The 24172-nt window shown below is 38.3% G+C and overlaps 1 protein-coding gene across 3 annotated transcripts in view; it reads left to right on the top strand.

The window, feature by feature from the left end:
- The first annotated feature begins 221 nt into the window (after positions 1–221).
- Positions 222–24172, top strand: part of zmym4.1 (zinc finger MYM-type containing 4, tandem duplicate 1) — a 40984-nt gene continuing 17033 nt past the window's right edge. The window contains exons 1-13 of one of the 3 annotated variants that reach the window (XM_052092724.1): positions 222–386; positions 4840–5277; positions 5822–5877; positions 5991–6158; positions 19416–19488; positions 19649–19880; positions 21332–21461; positions 21648–21863; positions 21972–22122; positions 22913–23028; positions 23131–23355; positions 23634–23784; positions 23897–24072. In XM_052092724.1, coding sequence (XP_051948684.1) covers positions 4845–5277; positions 5822–5877; positions 5991–6158; positions 19416–19488; positions 19649–19880; positions 21332–21461; positions 21648–21863; positions 21972–22122; positions 22913–23028; positions 23131–23355; positions 23634–23784; positions 23897–24072 — 2127 coding nt within the window. In that variant the 5' untranslated portion in view covers positions 222–386; positions 4840–4844. Of the gene's footprint in view, positions 387–4839; positions 5278–5821; positions 5878–5987; positions 6159–19415; positions 19489–19648; positions 19881–21331; positions 21462–21647; positions 21864–21971; positions 22123–22912; positions 23029–23130; positions 23356–23633; positions 23785–23896; positions 24073–24172 lie in introns of all 3 variants that reach the window. The other 2 variants (XM_052092723.1, XM_052092722.1) reach the window with 2 other exon arrangements.

Raw genomic sequence — 24172 nt, 5'->3', positions numbered from 1 at the left:
TTTACATACTCTTGTTATTGAAGTAGTGTGGTAGTATACCATTCAAATGTTTATGTGTATATTTACTTGTTTATTTCATTTTGTTTTACGTTTCTGCTGTATATACCAAGTACTATTAAAATAAAATAAAACCATTAAAAAACGTTATCACGTAATGTACATCACGCACGCGCACTTGTTGTGGTCATTTCCCATAATGCACTGGTGCGCGCAGAGGGGGAAGTACTTTCGCGGGAGTTGCAGCTCGTTTTGCCTGTCCTGGTTATCCATAAATGCATGCCTTTTGAATGTTTTAATACTGCATTAATCAGTCGTGCGTCTCATAGGATTGTGCTTAGTGTATCCCGTGCGAGGGATTGTTGAAAGAAGACGCCAATAGGCATAAAGTGAGTATTTAAACTGCTGGAAAGAGCGGCCCGCGTGTTGTTTATCTTCTGTACAGAGATTCATATATTGTTTGCGATATATTTCATTAATGCGCTTGATTCTGGCCGCACATCTTTATTTCCTTGTCGTATTATGGTGTGTTGCATATTTTACCCTTAATCGAATAGTTAGCTAAAGACAATAGGATGACCCGGATATCATATATTCGACCGTTAATGCAATTTTAGTATGTGTAATTATTGGCCAGAAATGCACATATATAATTCAGAGGCTGCATATCAGCAGTAATTAATTCACTTCGAGCATTTGCTGCTATTCTGGCAGCTGATGGGTTACAATAAAGGTTTAGTTATGAATCACTTCAAACTAAACGAGAACAACTCACGTGGGTTAAATTAAATCTCGCATCTTAAGGAATTTTCTCATCGGGACCGGAGTAACAGAGATGACACGATGAATGTTAAATCTCCATGTTCCCTGTTTGAAGAGAGTATGTTCATTTGAAAGTTCTTTTCATCTTTCATTGCCGTTTAATGAAACACGAGAGGTTTGCTAAAACGACTCCCTTTGCTTATGGAATACTTGCTCCTCAAGAAAAAAATAAAAATAGCACAAGCCTTGCGAACTCGTTTTACATTTACTTAGATCGCCTTTTTATTTGTTTAACCCTTGTGCAACCTTAGGGACACGTTTTTCCGATAATCTTGGCTGTGTTTTGGGTTGAATATTGATATTTAAACCTCAGTTCCTATAATACACTGTGTACAAATATGGTTACGCTCAGGACCTTGGGCACAAAAATGTACACATTGACACCCATTAAAACGGCAATATTTGATTCCAGTGCCTTCAAAGCATAACATCATGAATTATATGACATTATACTTAGAGATGCGCCGATTTCCGATTTTTGGACCGAAGTGTGACCTGCCGATACCAATTTTTTCCGATTTTCTTTCTAAGAACTATTATTGACCACATATACAAACAAAATCTACCTTTACTCAATGCTACATTTTATTTTCATAATAAAATGAATGATTAAACATGACAATTTCCCCCAAACTGCACTAAGTTACAGGATCTTCTCTCACTTAAACAACAATCAAAATAAAGTGCTCTGTGACTAGAAAGAGGTAGAAATAACAATTAACTGCAAATTAGTTGCTTTATATAACAGATGTCATTTTCCACTATTTTTATAAATGGACCTTTTTCTCTTTATTACTCGTCTAACAAAACAATTCCAAAGATCTGAAAAACTGAAGTGTCCAATACACTCAACTTACGTTAGATGTACAAATATCAGTTGTAAAACTGAGAACTGCTTCGGGAATGGCTTGCATACCTGTCAACACTCCCGTTTTTCCCGGGAGTCTCCAGTTTTGTTATTTCTCCCCAAAAAACTTCCGCAATTTGTATGGCCCAAACCACGTTATATGAATAATCACATCAATATATTATTCCAAGGTGGTCCAGTTGCCAGATCTTGAATGAAACGCATCCTACTCACATAATCGACACATCATACACGTTTCATTTGTGACCTCAATCTGGCAACCTACAACCCATTTGCGCTGTTGATTTATATTTTAATTCCAGAGCTCTGTTTTAAACTTTTAATTTGTTATAATTTCCACCAGATGGAGCCATTTTTAGCCTATGGAGCATATACATGCTTTTTTTTCTTATTTTCTGTTTAGTGTGTTATAGAGCACCGCAGGCCGATTGAATAAATAATGCCGCTAAAATTGTGTGGATGTGTTGGTATGGATGTCAGAATGTGTTTTATTTATGCGTATTGAGAAGTGTGTGTGTGTGTGTGTGTGAAAACCATCAGTGGTTTTATTTAAACAAACTGGCATTTAAAGTGTTAAAATCATGAAAATGTATTAATATTTGGTAGTTATGATAAGGACTGATGTTGGTTAAGTCAGTGAAAGTGGAAAATAATACATTTTTATATATATATATATATATATATATATATATATATATATATACATATACAGGTGAAACTCGGAAAAATTAGAATATCGTGCAAAAGTTCATTAATTTCAGTAATTCAACTTAAAAGGTGAAACTAATATATTATATAGACTCATTACAAGCAAAGTAAGATATTTCAAGCCTTTATTTGATATAATTTTGATGATTATGGCTTACAGCTTATGAAAACCCCAAATTCAGAACCTCAGAAAATTAGAATATTACATGAAATCAATAAAAAAAGGATTTTAAATACAGAAATGTCGGCCCTCTGAAAAGTATAATCATGCATATGTACTCAGTACTTGGTTTGGGCCCCTTTTGCATTAATTACTGCCTCAATGCGCGTGGCATGGATGCTATCAGCCTGTGGCACTGCTGAGGTGTTATGGAAGACCAAGATGCTTCAATAGCGGCCTTCAGCTCTTCTGCATTGTTTGGTCTCATGTCTCTCATCTTTCTCTTGGCAATGCCCCATAGATTCTCTATGGGGTTCAGGTCAGGCGAGTTTGCTGGCCAATCAAGCACAATAATACCATGGTCGTTGAACCAGGTTTTGGTACTTTTGGCAGTGTGGGCAGGTGCCAAGTCCTGCTGGAAAATGAAGTCAGCATCTCCATAAAGCTTGTCTGCTGAAGGAAGCATGAAGTGCTCTAAATTGTCCCGGTAGACGGTTGCGTTGACTCTGGACTTAATAAAGCACAGTGGACCAACACCAGCTGATGACATGGCTCCCCAAACCAACACAGACTGTGGAAACTTCACACTGGACTTCAAGCATCTTGGATTGTGTGCCTCTCCATTCTTCCTCCAGACTCTGGGACCTTGGTTTCCAAATGAGATGCAAAATTTGCTCTCATCAGAAAAGAGGACTTTGGACCACTGAGCAACAGACCAGTTCTTTTTTTTCTTTAGCCCAGGTAAGACGTTTGACATTTGAAGCCCATGTCCAGGACCCGTCTGTGTGTGGTGGCTCTTGATGCCGTAACTCCAGCCTCAGTCCACTCCTTGTGAAGCTCCCCCACACATTTGAATGGCCTTTTCCTGTCAATCCTCTCCAGGCTACGGTCATCCCTGCTGCTTGTGCACCTTTTTCTTCCACACTTTTCCCTTCCACTTAACTTTCTATTAATGTGCTTTGATACAGCACTTTGAGAACATCCAACTTCTTTTGCAATTACCTTTTGAGGCTTTCCCTCCTTGTGGAGGGTGTCAATGATGGTTTTCTGCACAACTGTCAGGTCAGCAGTCTTCCCCATGATTGTGAATTCAACTGAACCAGACTGAGAGACCATTTAAAGGCTCAGGAACCCTTTGCAGGTGTTTAGCTGATTAGAGTGTGATATTTTGAGCCTACAATACTGAACCTTTTCACAATATTCTAATTTTCTGAGATTCTGAATTTGGGGTTTTCATAAGCTGTAAGCCATAATCATCAAAATTATATCAAATAAAGGCTTGAAATATCTTACTTTGCTTGTAATGAGTCTATATAATATATTAGTTTCACCTTTTAAGTTGAATTACTGAAATTAATGAACTTTTGCACGATATTCTAATTTTTCGAGTTTCACCTGTGTATATATATATATATATATTCATTCATTCCATAGGTTTCCTGAATCTCACAACCCGTAAATGCATGGGAATTTCACCAAACACTGTTACATATTTGTGTCCTTGGGGACAACATAGACACTTGTATCTATCACAAATTGATCTACAAATTTCCCAGATAGTGTCACATTTTAAAGATGTTTTCAAGAAAATTAGAAAATAACAAAATATATTTAGATCGATTTTTATTTTTAATCAAGGAGAAAATGCAATGGGACAAATCTAGAACAGGATAACTTTCACGCTGAAATTTCATGAGACACAATTGGCTGTCAAACACGTATTGAGCTACACAAGTATTTTCTCAGGCACTTATTGAGTCTCAATAGATGCACAAATTATGTAATTTCTATAGTAATAATAGTCATAGTGTTCATGTGTTACACTTGGTAGAGTTTACTTCCTTGTTGTTTCTTCATTGAATAGCAACGTTAAATGTAAACCACTGACTCAGCAGCGCTACCTTGAGTAAGAAATAACATGTATATTATGTATGTTTACATGCGTATGGAAGAATGATAATTTATTGTTGCACAGAAAAACAGTGTATTATATGATTTTATTTATATTAATAAATTTTATTGAAAGTAACCAAGAAGTGTATGTCCTGTGATACTAAACTTGTATAGATATGAAATTATCAGAAAAATATAATTTATGGAAGTGCATTGCAAAAAACAAAAACAAATACCTTGGGTCTGTAATTACCCTCTATGCTTTTGGTACTTAAACCATTATTATTATTTTTTTATTATTATTTGTTACACTATAAGAGAGAGATTGAGGTGTGGGTGAGGTACAGCTATGCTTTTAAAGATTCATCAAAAATTCACTTCACACTTTCAGGAAAGATGTCTGCTTCCTCACAGTCAACAGAGGACTTGTGCAAGCTTAACACTGCTGAGGTGGTCATAAAAGAGCCTGACCCTGAGGAGAGCTTGATGGAAGAGCATCATATGGAGCAGGAGAAAGTAGAGGAGATGGAGGAAGACCTGGATTTAAAACTAAATCAGGATATATGTGTAGAGGAGGGAAGTGGACAGGAAAAGAACAATCCAATAGATCTGGGCAAAGAAGAAGAAATTAGTGTACAGGAATACTTTGAGCATAAGAAAGAAGCCATTGAACTAGAGGAGAATAACTATGACAAGGAGGATACAGCACAGAGTTCAGAAGAGCTAGTGATCGCTAAAGTTGAGGACTTAAGGGATGAAATGCAAGTGGATGTGGACCAGACTGAGGATCCTAAAGGGAACATGGAGGTGGATAAACCAGAAAATGCAGGTAGGTATCAACTGATAGATGTTTTTTTTTAGTTTCCATTGAAATGAAAGGTAAAGGGGTTATTGATATTTATGAGCAAATAAAAGTCTTGTGTGCGTTGATTATCAGAAATGAAAAACATTTATTCACATCAATGGAAAAATATTCATGCTGAAAGTCTCAAAACAAATGGTAGATGAGATCATTAAGCAGTCAGGTTGTGGGTCAAAGATACAGTTTAAAGAATCAAGTTTTTACAATGCCGAACATTGTAATTTAGGCTTTTGAAAATCGAAATGGTAGGAAGGTATAGTCTTAGGTACTGCTTAATTGTGTTTGTTTTGGAATGTTTTGACGCAAACAGTTAATCTTGTGTATTATTACCGTAACACAGCAGAACAGAGGAACTAACCTCAAAATCTATGCATCTGATGGCTATTTCAGTTTATCATTTAACTTCACTAATGTATTGACATTTGCGATGACAACGCAACTTTTTCTTTTTTTTTTTTTTTTTTTTAGAGCTAGTGAATTAATTTATTAAAAAACTATTTCACTTTAACAGAAACACGAACGGCTGAAGGCATAAAAAATGAGACTACGAACTCACCTGCTGAAATGGTAATCACAATATTACTATATTATTACCATTGATGGACGTTTTAAAGTTAATTTGTTAATATATGGAGCAATAAACTCTTAATGCTAAAAGCACTTTCATCTATATTCAGCAGACAAAACCAGTGTTAAAACATTCCACAAAACCTGAGGTAAAAGTTGCCCAGCCCTCTGTCACCCAACCTGTGAAGATAAAGGATGAACCAATGGATGAGGAGTATGAGAGAGCATCTGCACCACAGCATCCAATTGACAACATTAAGGATGAACCTGACACCGCAGCCGTGAGTTTCAACAGTGTATTCTGCCTTTTTTTTTATGTAAGGTCAAACAGTGCATTTGGTGGCAGTGCCTCATTTACACCTTGTATAGATGCGTCTTGGGTGATCTGACGACGTGGTCAAGCTAAACACATTGCTGTTTACACCTGGTTAAATGCTTAAATGCGCCCTCTGTGCCACTTGTGTTCGAATTTCGAGGGTAGGGTCTCTGATTTCATGACGCCATACATCAATCACTTTGTCTGCATGCTACTTTGTTTTGATAAAGTAATAAGACAAAGCAAGCACAAAAAAAGGCACGCAGTTTCTCCCAAAGGCATTTGAAATTTAATCTAAACGCAAACAAAATTTTGAACAGAATTCTTATTGATTTTAATAAAATACCTGTATTATCTGATATTCAGATATTTGTGTTTCTCATTTGTCACTGCATGTTGATTTCGGACACACTGAAAAAAGTCTGAAGTTCTCGTGCTTGTATATGAATCTGCTTTTTCAAATATTCTTATCCGACTGTTGTTTTAGTGCAAATGTTGATTGAAAGCGGAGAAGTGCCACTTAACTACTGTCCCCGACGCTTTCAGGACAGATTTGAGTTTACACCTCAAATGTGATGTGGTCATATGCATTTTTGACTACCACTGCATGTGGTTTGTAAAGTTTTGCACCCTATTTACACCTGTATTTAACGCTGACCCTTTGTGAACAGATTACTCGGAACTCATCTTAAGACTAGGTGTAAACCGGTTCAATATCAAACTCAAATGCGCAACAGTGGGTGAAAGTCTTGGAATATAGACTTTCTATATGTTACAGATCTTTTGATTTGAATAGGTTCAGGTTGGGGTGTCAGAAGTACCAGTACTTTGGTTCGAAGTGGATACTTCAATAATAAAACAAACTCTGTACCTAAGTGCTGTCTGACACACTTTTCAAACACTCTGCTTGAGGTCTGTATAGAGTAATTGCACCTTATGGTAATGTGGCTTCTCATGTGGTCAAATTTACTTCTTGGTCAAAATGCATGCGTTACAGTTTGGGGTACGGGGGCGGCAGGAAGCGGCTAAACGGTAAACAAAGTTTTGATGCCAAACTTAAAACAAACAAACACGGATACACATGCAATGCGGCCGTGTGCATCTCTCTCTCGAACTGGCGCCTCCAGCTCCCCTTTATCTCGCTTCCTTCTGACTAAGCTGTGTATCGCACATAATTGCTCCATGTTCCTGACTGTTCTGGTGTGCAGTGCTCCGTAGCACTGTCCAGAAGGCAGCGGTTCAAAAAGGTGGTGGGCTGGGTGAGTGGGGTCCAGAGTGATATTTCTAGCCATTTTACTCTAGAAGTGTACAGTTCTTGAAAGGAGGACAGGGGCAACCAATAATCCTCTCAGCAGTCTGAATTGTCCTTTTTAGACTTCTGATGTCTGATTTCATAGCTGCACCAAACCAAATCAAACAGTTATTGAAGTGCAGAAGACAGACTCAGTGACTGCTGAGTAGAACTGTATCAGCAGTGCCTTTTGGCAAGTTGAACTTCCTCAGCTGGAGAAGGACGTACAACCTCTGCTGAGCCTTCGCAATTGAGTCAATGTGGGTGTCAGACTTCAGGTCCTGTTAGATGGTAGTGCCCAGGTAACTGAATGACTCAACTGCTGCCACAGTGCTGTATAGAATGGTGAGTGGGGTCAATGTTGAGGTGTTCCTCCTAAAGTCCACAAGCATCTCCTCTGTTTTGAGTGTGTTCAGCTCCAGGTTGTTTTGACTGCACCAGTGAGCCAACCGTTCGACCTCCCTTCTGTATCCAGACTCATCATCTTTGAGGCCTATGACCATAGTGTCGTCTGCAAACAGAGGGGTCATTGGTATACAGGAAGAAGAGGAGTGGGTAAAGGACATATGCTGGCAGTGAATTTCCCAGCTGCTGCCAGTCCATCAGAAAGCTGATGATTCACTGACAGATAGATGTGGTAACAGAGATTTGGTGTAATTTAGTCCGGAGAATGGCTGGGATGATAGTGTTGAAAGCCGAACTGAAGTCCACAAAAAGGATCCTTGCATATGTCCCTTGTCTGTCCAGATGTTGCAGGACATGCTGCTATCCCATGTTGACTGCATCATCCACAGACCTGTTTGCTCTAAGCAAATTGAAGAGGATCTAGAAAGGTTCCAGTGATGTCCTTCAGGTGGGCCAACACCAGTCTCTCACATGACTTCATGACCACGGACGTCAGAGCAACGTGTCTGTAGTCATTCATTCTTGCGATTTTTGGATTTTGTTGGGAAAGGAATGATGGTGGAGCATTTAAAGCAGCATGGACCTTTACACTTCTCCAGTGATCTATTGAAGATATGTGTGAAGATGGGGGCCAGTTGGTCGGCACAGGATTTTAGACAACTGTGTGATGCACCGTCTGGGCCCTGTGCTTTCCTTGCCACAAGAAAGGGAGAACCATTTGTTGCTCTTATTTCTTTGTTCTTAACACTGACTGTTTATTTAATTACTTAAAACATTAAGCTATGTTTACTTAATTAAAATCAATGGCATGTAGCCTTCAAGCATTTCTCATTTAAGTTGAATATTTAAACTTGTGCAATTTGGGCTAATTTTAAATGTGACTATTTTGAGGCCTTGCTGTTTTAGCTAACATAAATTACATAAGTTACCTCTGAAAAGATTCTAAGCTTTTAAATGATACTTCATATGCCTGATATGTATAAAATGTTAAGCAAAAACAGTTTTTTGCAACATGGCGCCCTTCGTTAAAGTGGTTAATATTCATGGGGATAGTTCAACCCAAAACAATATTAATGATTAAACGAACCTATTTTAGGGTTCGTTTTTGCTATGGTAACAAAATCGGTAATTGGTCAATTTTGGTATTGTTACAATCATAGGCATTGCTTAACCCCCAATAAAATGTATCTCTGCCCCCTAAAAATCTGTGACTTTGCAAACAACACCAAAGTGTCTTAAGAAGGGGCAGCTGCAGCGCTGCAATTGTTTGAAGCCCAAGACCATTTTGGAAGCCTTTCCTACCTGGACTAAAGTATGAGCCAATAGCATTGGAGTGCAGGCTGTGATGGAGCTTAACGTTGGTTTCACCCACTGAATGAATACACCCCATTTCCTCATTCGCTATGTGAACGAGCGAGGATCAGCGAAAGGCATCCCTTTTGACTGATTGAAGGAGTGGAGAAGGCATGTTTTTCATTTAGTTTGCTAATCTTTGAATTACTTTTAGGTTTATAATGTTGTCTTTTGTATACCTTGATGGCCATATGCACAGCAGACCACAAAATGATATTCTTTTTTTGGAATTTGCAGGGGTAATGCTTATGATGCTTAAACATTCTGCTGAAGTCTCATAGTAGAGAGGCAGATATTAATAGTATAATTACACTTGTTTTGGTTGTGAAGGAGGTGCTTTATCAATGTTTTAATTACTTGCTCAAAACACTAAAAGATGTTCATTTGTTGCCACCTACTGGCTTAAAAAGGTTACTGAATAAGTGAACAAATCTGAACGAATCTATTATTTATAGCTTTTTATCAGGGTTAGTCTGTTGAAATTAAATTTCTTTTCGAGTAATTTTCTCTTTCGAATGTATTCAAAAGACTCTAGTCACAAGTTAATGACATAGAGTTAACCCTCTGGGGTCTGAGGGTGTTTTGGGCCCTGGAAAAGTTTTGACATGCCTTGACATTTGTGCTTTTTTCAGTTGCTTAAAAACACAACCCTCTATGGCATGGTGTTGCCCTCAGGCAACAAACTACCTTTTTGGACCTCACACTGCCCCTTTAAATTTTTTTTATATAAAAAAAAAAAAAAAAAAAGTATAATATCACCTGATATGTCTGTCCAATCAAATGAGGGGCTAAAGTGGTTGTGGCCTTTTGTTTGGGGGTGGGGCAGTCCTTTCTGGAAGCAAAGTCGCATGGGACACAGTGCCACCAATTGGTAAGCTCAATTTCACTTTTTAACATGTTTAAATTTAAATAACTTTATATAAAAAAAATATATGTATGTGCATCAGTATGTAAAGAAGTATGTTTGATTGTTTAAAGACATATTTAGATTTTATTTATATACTAAAACTGTGTTTTTTTTTGTTCGTTGCCTCAGGGCAACATTGTGCAGTTAGACCACTTTTTTTGGGGAGATGTGATTGGATGCAAAATTAGGACCACATGGTGCATTCAAGTCCTCCTGGGAAGCTCTGTGAATGCATATTATATGTGCAATTAATGTATTTTTATTATTATTATTTTTATGTTGCCACAGAGAATTATGGAAAATGTAGTTTGGTCACTCAAGCCTATCATCTCATAATCTGGCTAAATGAGTAGGCCTAGTGTTTTCTGGCAAACTTTATCTCTCTTCTTTATTTACAGTACACATAATGTGTACAAATTACATTGAACAGTCAGCATTAAGAAATACATTTTTCATGATCAATGTTTTTACTATCTACTGATACTTGCAGGAAATGGACACAAGAAAATTTTACGGGCGGAAGGAACATGATCGAGCAGTTAGGGTCATTCCTTCTGACAGTGAGGACAGTGAGCTTGAGGAGAGTGACAATGAGGACAGTGAGGTTGAGGAGAGTCAGGAAGACAGGATCACTGAATCAGGTTTGAGAGGCAGTTTGGAGGTCAGGGGTCAGTTAGGGGTCAGTCAGAAAAGTAACGTGTGTGCGTGCGTGCGTGGATGTGTATGTGTGATGTGTGCGTGTTTGTTTGCATGCATGTCATTGTATGATGAAGGGTATATGACACACATGCTTCCTGCTGTCTTTTTTAGGAGAATGCCTGTCTGTTGACAATGACATGGAGTCTGAGGATGAAGATGATGTAGAAGAGGTTGATGTTCCACGCCTACCCCGATGGAGAACACCCCACAATGCACACTTCAATGCTTACCCAGAATGGCAGGACCTGCTTCCAAGATCTGATGATATCATGTCCCCCCTCCAGTACTTCAAGCAGTTTTTCTCTGAAGACATTCTGGAAGTTATTGTAGAGCAGTCAAATCTGTATGCGATACAACGTGATGCAAACAAGCCGCTTAACCTCACAATAAAAGAATTGGAGCAGTTCATGGGGATTGTGGTGTACATGTCATTGTTTGGTTTACCAGGCACCCGCATGTTTTGGAACAAAGCCTGCAGAGTGTCCCAAGTAGCTGACACTATGACACTGAATAGATGGGAGGCCATCAAAAAACACCTGCACTTCAATAACAATGAAGAGAGACAGGAGGATAATAATGATCCACTCCACAAGATCCGACCACTGGTTACTCATCTAACCTCAAAACTGACATCAATCCCAATGAGTGAGAAGCTGGCTGTTGATGAGCAGATGGTCCCATTCAAGGGAAGAAACCGATTGAAGCAATACCTGCCATCAAAACCAAAGAAATGGGGCTACAAGATTCTCGTCTTGGCTGGCTCTGATGGTGTCCCGTACAACTTGGAAATCTACACAGGGAGAGTTGTACAACCCCTGAGCTAGCAGATGTGGGAGCAAGTGGCAATGTTGTCCTCCGCCTGGCCCAGCCTATACCCAAGCAAAAGAACTACAAGCTTTTCTTCGACAACTGGTTTACGAGTGTCCCACTTGTGCTTACACTGGCTCAGCAGGGAATTCACTGCACTGGTACTGTTCGTGGCAACAGACTACCAGGCGTCAACTTGATGTGCGATGCTGAGCTGAAAAGAGCGGGACGTGGATCTTTTGAACAGAAGATGGCCATGGTGAGAGAAACCACCTTGTATGCTGTAAAGTGGTACGATAATCGCTCAGTGACCCTTCTCAGTGATTACACTGGAGCCCACCCAGTCACCGTGGTTGACAGGTGGGATCGCAAGCAAAAAATGATCACCAAAGTCCCCTGCCCTGCTGTGGTGAAAGAATACAACAAGAATATGGGTGGGGTGGATCTGCTTGACTCACTGCTTGCACTGTATCGGATCAAAATCAGATCAAAGAAGTGGTACCACCGGCTGGTGTTCCACTTTCTGGATATGATCATCGTGACCACATGGCTGCTCTACCGAAGAGATTGTGAAGGTACTGACATGAGAAAGGATGAACATATGAAGCTGTATACCTTCAAATCCTACATTGCTGAAGCCCTATGCAAAAGTGTAAAGAGCCTGGAGCGCAAGAAAGGTCGCCCCTGTTCCACAATTGCTGGTGAGTATGAGGAAAAGAGGAGAAAAGGACCTGCTGCTCCAATTCCAGTCCCTGATGTGCGCCTGGATGCCACAGCCCACTGGATGATTATGGCTGAAAAGAAGGGGAGATGCAAGGTACCAGGGTGCACAGGTACACCAAAAGCCAAGTGCCGGAAATGTGACGTTCACCTCTGTTTTACATCCACCAGCAACTGCTTTCTGAGGTTTCACACAGAATAGGAAATCATATGCTTTGTCAAAAAGAGAAGCACTGATTCAAACAATATCCAACAAACCACACAAACACATATTCACACACACATACACACACAGTCATTCGGATGTTGGTTAATATGTTTATATGAAATGTAAGAAACATTTATACATGAGGTGTTGTAATTAGTAGTAGTTTGTTTATTTGATTGTTCATTGTTTTTTTTGATTGGTTGGAACCATTTGTTATTGATTTTGTCAAAATAAAACGTGTTCTAATGAATATATTACATGTTTTCCTTATTCCACTCCATATAGAAAACCTTGGTCGTAGCACATTGTTGGCAACAAACCAATATTTTGTTCAGGGGTGGGGTGGGGGTCACATTTTATGATGGATATATTATCAGGGTAACATATTTTTTCCCCCCCAAAATAAAAAGTCATGCCATAGAGGTGGCTAAAGTCTGATAACACTGTATTCAGCACAAACTGGACTACAATAATATGTGAACAACATATGTGTACATGTTTGTATGTTTGAGAAAATGATGTTTATGCATGGTTTTTGAAAAAACTAAATTGGCATTGAAATAAGGTCATATAACACACTCAACATTTGTCCACATGCCTTTTGAAAACTGGATCTTGTAGCATAGAGTTTTTGCTCTAAAACAATGTGAAAACCATCCTGATCACTCATTCATACAAAACAGTATAGTAATTTAAACTTTAAGGCACTTTTAGTGTTTGAAAGATCATATGCAAGGAGGCATGAACTATCATGAATATGGATGTATTTCACACCTGAGACGACAAAAGACCCCTCCTCTGGTCCTATCAATGAGGAATGTGACAGAAAGAGAATGAATGTGAGGAGACTTAATGATCAAAATCAAGTTTTAAGTTAATAAGCAAGTTTAGTTACATGTAAATTGTTGTTTCGGCTAAAGCAGGTATTTAAATTGTATGCTGTATGATATAAAAATTATTTTTATATCTAGTGTTTATGCTGCCTCATTATCATCAACAAAGCTTGTGCTTGCAAATATGGGTTCAGTTGTAAATGAGTAAAATGCATTTAAATATGCCCATATTAGAAAATCACCATCTTATAATTATATCTGAAGGATCATGTGACACTGAAGACTGCAGTAATGATGCTGAAAATTCAGCTTTGATCACATTGTATTTTACAATATATTCAAATAGAAAACTGTTCTTTTAAATTGTAAAAAAAAAAGTTCACAACATCACTGTATTTACTGTATTTTGGATCAAATAAATGCAGCCTTTTTGAGCAGAAGAGACTTATTTTAAACAGTAGTGTAGGTCTAAAATTAAGTAAAGTCTTTGTTACGAAAATGTACAGTCAGATTACTTTTAAGACATATTTCAATTGTCAATACTCTGAATTCTGGCTGGCAAGACTGGAAACAGTCCCACTAGTAAAATATATACATGTTTATATAAAATAGCATGTCAACTAATTAAAACTAAATGACTTACTCGTCTGAAATTTTATCCTCTGCTGGATAAAGTCTCTCTTCAAAATACAAACGTTCATCGGAGTCCCGCTCTTCTTCTGAGGAAAATTGAAACTCTTCGTCACTATCCAGGAGTTTTCTCACTTGTGTATCGTGCTTTCTTTCAAACGCACAGAAAAATGAACAAACTTCTTGTTTTTAAGACGAAGTCGGGGGCGTTTGCATTGATCGTCTCAGCACATTAGCGTATGAATAGCGTGCTCTGCTGGTGGGTGGGATCACGTTAAGAGATCAATTAGCTGAGCCAGGAAAACTGTACATCGCATTGTTTCATACAGATTACATTGCAGTAGAATATTTGTTTTAAATTTGAATTGTTTTATTTAAAAGCAATTTTAAGCTTTCTTTAGACATGTTTGTGTGATAAGTATTTGCGGAGTTTCAGTTCATTTTTGTGACTCGTTTCAGATATATGCCTGCAAACACAGAGATTGCTGAAAGCACAACCTTTATATTTTCTTTATTTTACAAAAGCACAAGGTTTGTTGTTATTGTGAGTGTACACAAATAAAAATAGACCCTTTATAGTCTCTAATGATGTCTTACACTTATCTGCATGCCCCAAAATGACTGAGAATTTTGTTTCCGCTGTTATGAAAAAAATCCAGCAGGACGCGCCGGCGGGTTAATTCACGCCACTGAAGAATGACCAAGATAAGTGACATTTATTGTAATATTAGATTTTTGTGTAATTTGATGTAACTTTAACCCTAAAATTATCCTTAATTTATGGTCCTACTGATAAGAGTAAGATGTCATTCAAAACTTTAAAGGGTCTACTTTTATTTGTGTCCTCTCACATTGAAAACTGTTGTGCTTTTGTAAAATACAGGATGCACTTTCTGGTGCATCCATCTCTGTGAACTTTTCTCTGAAATATGTCACAAAAATTATCCAAAATTCAGCGTAGAATTGTCACACAGACATGATAAATGGGTCTATAGAATCCTTGAAATGTATACTTTTAAATGAACCAATTCAAATCCAAAACTATTTTTGTCAGATTATGTAATGTGAATGAAACAAACAAGAGATTATTATTGTTAGTAGTAACAAGATGGCTGCCTCGGTGTGTAGCTCTTTTATTTGTTTGTCCTGTGTTTAGTAATATTTTTCTAGTCAGTTTTACTAGGGACAAACTGCTGAACATTCGACAGCATATACCAGACAACCTTTTACCAGTTTTTGAATATTTGGACGTTTTGCTTTATCTTAGAGGCGCGGCGGTGTTGTTTAAATGCACTGAGACGCAGGCGAGGGAGACGAGCCTGTGCGCTTGTCAAACTCCATCGGCGTGGATTTTAAACAGCGCTGCTGAGCATTCATCTAGCAAATCTACACTCTTCCTAACAAAATGGATGAACTAAATCTCTTCACCCATAAAAACAAGGACTTTTCAAATTCTGATACAGAATTTGACACAGATGTAACACCGTTAAATTTGGAAGCGCTCTTTATTAAATAAGCCATTTTACGCGATACTGGAGTTTTCCTCGTTTATTCTGGTGAGTGTGAGTGTGTGTGTGTGTGTATATCACACCAAACACTTGTGTGAACACAGCGCTGCAACAGCTGACTGATCAAATCACAGACACAGAACAACAATACCTGGACTCAGTTATTATTATTCTTGGGGATTTTAACAAAGCAAATCTCACACGTGAACTGCCCAAATACATCACATTACATGCCCCACCAGAGACAGGAATATACTGGATAATTGCTACACATCAATAAAGAATGCATATCACTCTGTCCCTTGGGCAGCTTTGGGACTCAATGATCACTGTCTGGTTCATCTTCCAACCTACAGGCAGAAATTAAAATCAACCAAGCCAGTAGTAAGGACTGTATAGAGTTGGACCAATGAAGCAGAGGGGGAACTACAAGCCTGCTTCGATTGCACAGATTGGAGTGTTTTTGAGGCTGCAGCCACAGACCTGGATCATATATCAGTTTCTGTGAGGATATGTGCATTCCTACTAGGACTTATTTCAAGTTGCAAAGAGAGCAAAGACAAACAAGCAGGCAAGCTTACAGGCAGTCCACTCTGTCATGGAAGACAGAGACTGATGTTGACATTGTTTCACAGACTGAGATTCCTGTCCACATGGGAACCTGGACTGCAGCCTGCAGTCCTGCTGACACGCACTCTCCCTCGAGTCTCTTCAAACCGTTTTTCTCTGAGAGTGCTATGTCAACTCTGTGCCACAACACAAATGCTCAGGCTGCCCAGGCAATTGTGAAGGGTCACAAATACAAATGGACCGATATCAGCGAGCTGTACCGCTACATTGGACTTATATTCTATATAGCCATGGTGAAGGTGAGCTCCATCACAGACTACTGGCGGCAGGGAAGTCTTTTTTCCATGCCTTTTCCTGCCAGTGATGTCAAGGGACAGATACCGCACCATTTCATGTGCATATGAGTCACCCAGACGCAGATAAGGAGAATGACAGAAAGAGGGGAACAGCTGAACATGACTGTCTTTTCAGGGTCAAATCCCTCATGGACACTATCCGTAACTCATGCAAAGACATCTATAATCCTAGAAGAAATGTAGCTGTGGATGAAAGAATGGTGGCATGCTGCGCAAACATGGGAATGACCTGGTACATGAAAGCCAAGCCAACAAAGTTGGGCTTTAAGTTGTTTGTCCTTGCAGACTCTTCAAATGGGGATACACTGTGGACTTCTCTGTGTACACCGGAAAGAACAACTTTCCCACACGCCATGGACTGTCATATGATGCTGTGATATCTTTTGGACAGTAAAGTTTGACCTGTCCGATCAACTGTTACAGTGATACACTACACAGCACAAAACCATGAAGTGGTACAGAAAGTTATTTCTACACTTATACATTGCTGCAACCAACACTTTCTTATTGCACAAAGAGCTACACAGCAACATGACCCACAAGGAGTTTATGAGGCAGCTTATTGCAGAGCTCTGTGGTGTATCAAAGAAAGTAGCACCAAAACCGACAATTAGTGACCACGTGCCGGTTCCAGGAGCTGAGCTGACCTCAGATACCAGGAATATTGCCACTGCTGGTCACTGGATCTGTGCACGTTGCAATGCAGTGCATGGCAAGAAGCAGCAAACACCTTGGAAATGCCAAGCTTGTGACATGCACTTGTGTCTTCAGTTGAACAGGAACTGTTTTGATTAAATTGTGCACTGTTGTAAATAAACTACAAAAAGAAAAATATTTATTTTAGTCTCTTCACATTCTTTTTGTTTCATCACAGTGGCATTCCACTTTGAGTGCCCCATTTGGGGGTGGACCATTATCACACTGTGAATTTCATGACCATTGAATCCCTCACATACAACCTTTCTAAAACAAATGGTATAATACAGAAGTTAAATCATTGTAGTGTTTTATTTGAATGAATGGACAAACATGTACATGTTGCTTGCTTATTATTTTAGCACAATTTGTGTTGAATACAGTTTAATGGTTCCGGGCATGTCAGGGCATGTCAAAACGTCTCCAGGATCCAAAAAAACGTATCAGAGGGTTAATCTATAGAAAATGCAAAATATAAATTTTCTAAAACTAACTATTTAAATGTATGGATTATAAACATACTAAATTTTAATTGTTCTTTAAACCGTTTCAGTATTTTTAACTATTTATAACCGTTTATCATATAAAATTGAAATATATTGAATTGTTAGCTAGATGTCTCGAATGATGTGAACACTATTTTAAAAAACACAATCTATGCTTAAGTGTGAAATGCATTAAATGTGCACATCTAACGGTGTCATTGAGGGCTGAGTCCCCCTAAGATTGAAATCCTAGAATCCTCCCTGCTGACGGTCCTGGATCAGGGTGCAGAAAAGATTAAGTACTGTTTTTAAAAACGTCTTTGCTGGTAATCAAATGATTAGTTTACAAAAATTTCTACTGAAGCATTTCTATCCAGATTTTTTTTTCATGAACGTCATAATGTTGTGACTATCCAATTATCGAAGGTTGGTTTGTCAATTTGTTCACAACATGGTATGTATTTTCAATTAAAAACTAAAATGTTACACCATATGACATTTTCAACTAATAGAAATGTGACATTGTTTAAAATACACATATAGTTGAAGTCAGAAGATCACGTAAACAAAAACAAAAGTAAAAAAAAATTTAACCACTCCACAGCTTTCATATTAGTCATTTAGGACATCTAGTTTGAGCATAACACTAGTAATTTATCCAACATTTGTTTACAGACAGATTGTTTCACTTTCAATTGACCATCACAATTTCAGTGGGTCAGAAGTTTACATACACAAAGTTAACTGTGCCTTTAAGCAGCTTAGAAAATTCCAGAATATTATGTCAATCCTTTAGACAATTCGTTTCTGATAGGTGTACTGAATTTTGAAGTGTACCTGTGGATTTATTTTAAGGCGTTCCTTCAAACTCAGTGCCTCATTGCTTGACATCATCGAAAAAATCAAAAGAAATCAGCCAAGACCTCAGAAATAATTGAGGACCTCCACAAGTCTGGTTCATCCTTGGGAGCAATTTCCAAATGCCTAAAGGTACCACATTCATCTGTACATATAATAGTAAGCAAGTATAAATGCCATGGGGCCACGCAGCCATCAATGCTCAGGAAGGAGACTCGTTCTGTCTCCTAGAGATTAACCTAGTTTGGTGCGAAAAGTGCAAATCAATCCCAGATACTTCCAAAGTTGTGGCAAAATGGCTTAAGGACAACAAATTCAAGGTATTGGAGTGGCCATCACAAAGCCCTAACCTCAGTCCAATAGCGAATTTGTGGGCAGAACAGAAAAAGCATGTGCGAGCAAGTAGGCCTAAAAACCTGACTTTGTTACAGTTTTGTCTGGAGGAATGGGCCAAAATTCCAGCAACTTATTGTGAGTAGCTTGTGGAAGGCTACCCAAAACATTTGACCCAAATTAAACAATTTAAAGGCAATACTACCAAATTCTACCAAAGTGTATGTACGCATCTGACCCACTGGGAATGTGATGAAAGAAATAAAAGGTGAAAAATCATTCCGTCTACTATTCTGACATTTTTACATTCTTAAAATAAAGTAGCAATCCTAACTGGCCTAAGACAGGGAAGGTTTTCTATGATTAAATGTCAGGAATTGTGAAAAACCGAGTTTTAAATGTGTTTGTCTAAGGTGTATGTAAACTTATGACTTCTACTGTATGCAGTGTATTTGCTAAAGTTTCTTGCTTGGATGTACCTAATGTCTCTGGTAATTTAAAAAAAAATTATTGTTCATGGTATTGAATAATTGTGAATAATCCCACTGTGTTCATGCTTTCAGGATTTTAACCAGACACCTGAGGAGTTTAAGATCAGTGCAGTGTTCTCTGTGGGAGGGAACTCCTCAGGCATTGGTATGATCATTGAAAAAATATTAAGATACTTTACAATGCAGATGATTAGACCTGATGGTGAAAGGTTCACTGTGGATTACCTAGACAAGAAGAGAAGTTTATTAAGGGAAATTAACACTGAGGGAGTCAGTCCTTAAATGTCTCACATTGTCCCCTCCAGCAGCCGCACCAGCAAAGGCACCATCAGTCCCTGCAGTAACCCTTCGTCCTCTGGCCCCTGCCTCACTGATGACTGTGATCTGCACTGGCTGTAAGAAAGTCCTGGTAAAGGGACAGACAGCTTTCCAGCGCAAAGGCTGTTCTAAACTCTTTTGCTCCCCTCAATGCCTCTGCAGTACCTCTACCATGGTGGTTAAGATACCGCAGAAGAAAACATGTCACTTCTGCCTCAAGTAAGTAAGGTTTCATTTTTCAGGTGATCAGACTAGTTGCACTACATTTAAATGTATGCATCCAAAGCGACTTGTAATGCATTCCCTGGAAAATAATCACAACAACTGACTAGTCGATTAGTGGGGTTGACTACTGACATTCATATTTTTAGTGGTAGTGCTTCTAATGGGTGATGCAAATTTTGGAGAGTGTTTTTGTATGAGTATAGCTTGCTGTGCTTAAAAGTGAATAATAGTGAGCACAGTAAAAACCCACTGCAAGAAGTTTAGTCTCTTTAAAGCTTATGTAATTCCTGTGACACTAGTGCCACAGAATGGACTGCAAAAATGTTTTCGAAACGGCTTTCTGAAAATGCCCCTCATCTGCCATTGATCAAACAAGGAGAGAGTCCCATCCCCAACTGACGCCATTGGTTGAATAGTTTTGTTGGGGTGGGTCTAAACTGGTCACCCAAAACAATTTTTTTTATAGTGGCTCAGAGACAGTGTTTAATTTTTTTTAAATGTACATATAAATGGCTTACTTAAGAGTTAACTCTGATATAAATAAAAACATATTTTAACAATGAAAAAGTTACATAATTCAGCTTTAATGCATTTAAGCTTAGTCCATGTATTCACCCCTGCTGTTACAGCCATAAAAATGCTGCATCAACAAGCACTGTCTGACGTTAAATCCTCTGCTGTGAGTAATATTCCCGTTTTTGTGAGATATTGTGGAGAGATTAAAGTCTTTTGCTGATTCTGTTTGACACTGCTTAAATAAATAGTTTCAGTAAAAGTTAAACTGCTCGATGTCTTGAACTAGATGTGTATCCACAATATTGTGTTGCAGTTCTGCTATTTTGACAGTGCAGCGAGGATCACCCCGATATTCCCAATCTCTCTTTATATTGAAGCATGTCATTTTGCGTTCAGGATGCACATGCGGTTTTGTGTCACTCTGTATTAGTGACTTTCTTATTTAATTTCTTATTTTGGTAGAATGGAGCCTAATTATGCTTTACAAGGCAAGGGTTAGTTCACCCAAAAATATACTAGTTTATAATGTTATAAATATGGATATTTTTCTTACAAAAACGCATTGCTTCGCTTCAGAAGGCCTTTATTATCCCCCTGGAGCCATATGGATTACTTTTTTGATGGATGGATGATGCGCTTTTTTTTTGGGCTTCAGAATCTAAGGTACCACTCAATCCCGTTATAAAGCTTGGAAGAGACAGGATATTTTTTTATATAACTCTGATTGTGTTTGGCTGAAAGAAGAAAGTAATTTACAACTAGGATGGCATGAGGGTGAGAAAATTATGGGATCATTTTCATTTTTAGGTGAACTAACCCTTTAACCCAGACTAGTTGGCTAGTCATTCAAACAACTGACTAGTTGGTAGTTTTGCACGTACATAACATACACTACTTCTCGACATCCAACATCCTCTACTTCTCTGCAGAGAGATTCTTGAATTAAAGGATTTGATCGTTTCCCCCGTGGATGCATCAGGAAATGTGAAGGACTTCTGTAGTCAGGCATGCCTTTCTGCTCTTAACCTGAAGTGCAGTGTGTGTAAGAAGATGGGTGTGGTAAGTGTGGAAAAGACTGAAACTGAATTCTTAACACACATTTTAGGTTGATTTGTTTGGATCAGGCATAGTATGACATTGCTGCCCAAAACAATCTGCATGGATATCTACAAAGAAAAAGCTATATGTATATAAATACGGGGGTTATAATAGATCAGATCTGAAATTAAATGTAATTTCTCATAGGCTTATACTCATGAAGTAAACTTGATGGGCATCATCCATAAGATGTGCAGCGACAACTGTTTCAACCAGTTCCGTTCCGCCAATAATCTGACCTTGAACTCCTGTGCGAGCTGTGGTGGATACTGCCATTCTGCAGATGGTCAGAGTCCGACTCTACATATAGATGGTACTTTTCTGAAGTTCTGCAACCAAAACTGTCTCTCAGACTTCAAAAAGGTAACAGCCATCCAAAACAGAAGAGAACAATACTCAAAGTTCAACCTTTCCAGCATTTTAATTTTCTTGGGTAAGTATTAAATCAATTATTTTTATCTTTACTTGTAGAAGAGTCTGAAACCAGTGACCTGCAAAATGTGTCGTGTCATGCGACCAACTGCAGATATGGTGGACAGTCCAAACTCTGAAGGCATCAGAGAACTTTTCTGTTCTGCTCCCTGTATCGCAGCAAATAAAGTTCAGACTGTCAGTACCTCAGGTAACAAAACCAAATTCACTAAGACGCAGTGTTCTTAATGGTCTTTTCAATGTTAACTACCATACCTTTAAATTAGTGCTGTCAGATGATTCGATTATTTAATCGCAAGAGATTTCATGGTTAATTGCAGATTTTTAAAGTGCTTAAATTTGACACTATATATACACTATTCCTGTCAAAATGCATTTATTTCCATCTTAGAAAAGAAAACGTAAAATTAATATTTTATAAACACTTTCCAAACGAAGTATTCCACTGTATAAAGATAGAAATGCACTGATATAAGTAGCATTAAACATTTTCCAAAGTGTAAGAGGGAGGTTGACTAAATAAAAGGAGTTGTACTCCCATGGGTTGAGTATTCATTGTAATGGGCATTAAATCTCTTAAACCCTCATCCTCCACAAAATATGTTTTTGGCCATTTACTTTGCTACAGCAATCGTGAAATTTCAGCTATCCACAGGTCCCATTTGGGTTTGTTTTGTAAATAAATTATGGTCAAGAAGCCCTTCGCCATCGCCTGATCATTGACATGGAATCACTGTGGTGTGTATCAGTGTGATCATACCCGATAATACTAGTGTGCAGAACTCACATGGAGCTAAATAAAATGTCTGAATTTAAAGTGAAAATTGGTAAATTAAAGAAAAAATAAAGTATGTGTTTAATTAAAAAAAAATTGGGGCATTCATTTTGACAGCTTTACTTTAAATACAGACTTTCTAATATTGAACTAAGTTTTCTATTGAAGAATACTTGATTGTCCTTATGGTTTGCTTGCCAAAAAGGGGCTCCAGTGGAATGCAACAGCTGCAAGCAGAAACTAGTGCCTCAGTACCATTTAGCCATGTCTGATGGAACTATTCAGAACTTCTGCTCTTTTCCCTGTTTAATTGCGTTTCAGGTAGAGTTCAGACCCCTCTTTTACATTAAAAATATTATTTGAATCAGATATGCAGAACAATTTGCATGAAATAACTTCCTGTAAATCTTTATTTTGGCCTAGGAATCCTTCAGTAAGACAAAATCAAACAACCAGGTAAATACGGTGACTTCTACAAGCAACAACATATCTACACCAAAACCTGCTACCCCTAAACCAGCTCATGCAGAATCCAGCTCATCAGCGAAGACTGCTTCTCCTTGTGGTCAGGTGCAAACGGTTACCAAGATTCCCTGCTCTCAATGTCTGCAAGCGTTCTTCCACAAGCCAGAACTACTGGAGTTCAAGGTACTTTTGTGTAGACTGGCACAAATCATTGAAACGTTTCAACTCTGGGGAAAAATTATAAATGACTGGTGTAAGAATTGTTGGGATTATTTTTTACATTCATAAATAATTCCTGCAAATCTGATTGTTAGATTCTATATGAATACCTATAATTGCCATACATTGTAAAACTGCACATCAGGTAACGTTTACAAGGAATTAGTTTATGTACTTTCTACTCAAGACAGTGGGTAGTTTACTCTAAACCTAATGGTTGCATGTTGTATTTAATCTTTCAGAGAAAGATGTATGCTTTCTGTGATAGTGCTTGTGTTGAGGAGTTCAAAAGGATCAACAACATAATGGCACGCTGCGAATACTGCAAGATCGATAAAGTTGTGAAGGAGGTAAAAAGGATAAACAAGATTGACCGCTCTTTCTGCAGCGAAGGTGAGAAAAACTAGCTTAATGATGATGTTAATATTGTTATTTGTTGCTTTGCTTTATACTGAATTTCCTGAACCACAGTTGTGTCACAATTATTTGTTCGTCCTCTTTACAGGATGCAAGTTACTGTATAAGCATGACCTGGTTAAGCGCTGGGGAAAGAAACACTGCCGCAACTGCCTCTACTGTAGTGGCACATGTCAGAGTGTAGTGACTGGTGTCTTTGCGAACAAGCAGGAGGAGTTTTGTGGGAATGTATGCTTGCAACAATACAACTTATTGATGCGTCAGGTAATATTTATCTCTTCAATTTTCTTTTTTTTCTCGTATTGTAGGATAGGGCTACAGAGAGGCCTTGCACACAGTGTTATCGTGCTGCAACATTATGCTT

This window comes from Xyrauchen texanus, chromosome 26, assembly GCF_025860055.1.
Source record: "Xyrauchen texanus isolate HMW12.3.18 chromosome 26, RBS_HiC_50CHRs, whole genome shotgun sequence".
Taxonomy (NCBI): Eukaryota; Metazoa; Chordata; class Actinopteri; order Cypriniformes; family Catostomidae; genus Xyrauchen; species Xyrauchen texanus.
The sequence above is the reverse complement of the archived record's forward strand: the minus strand, read 5'-3'. Positions and strand labels throughout refer to the sequence as shown.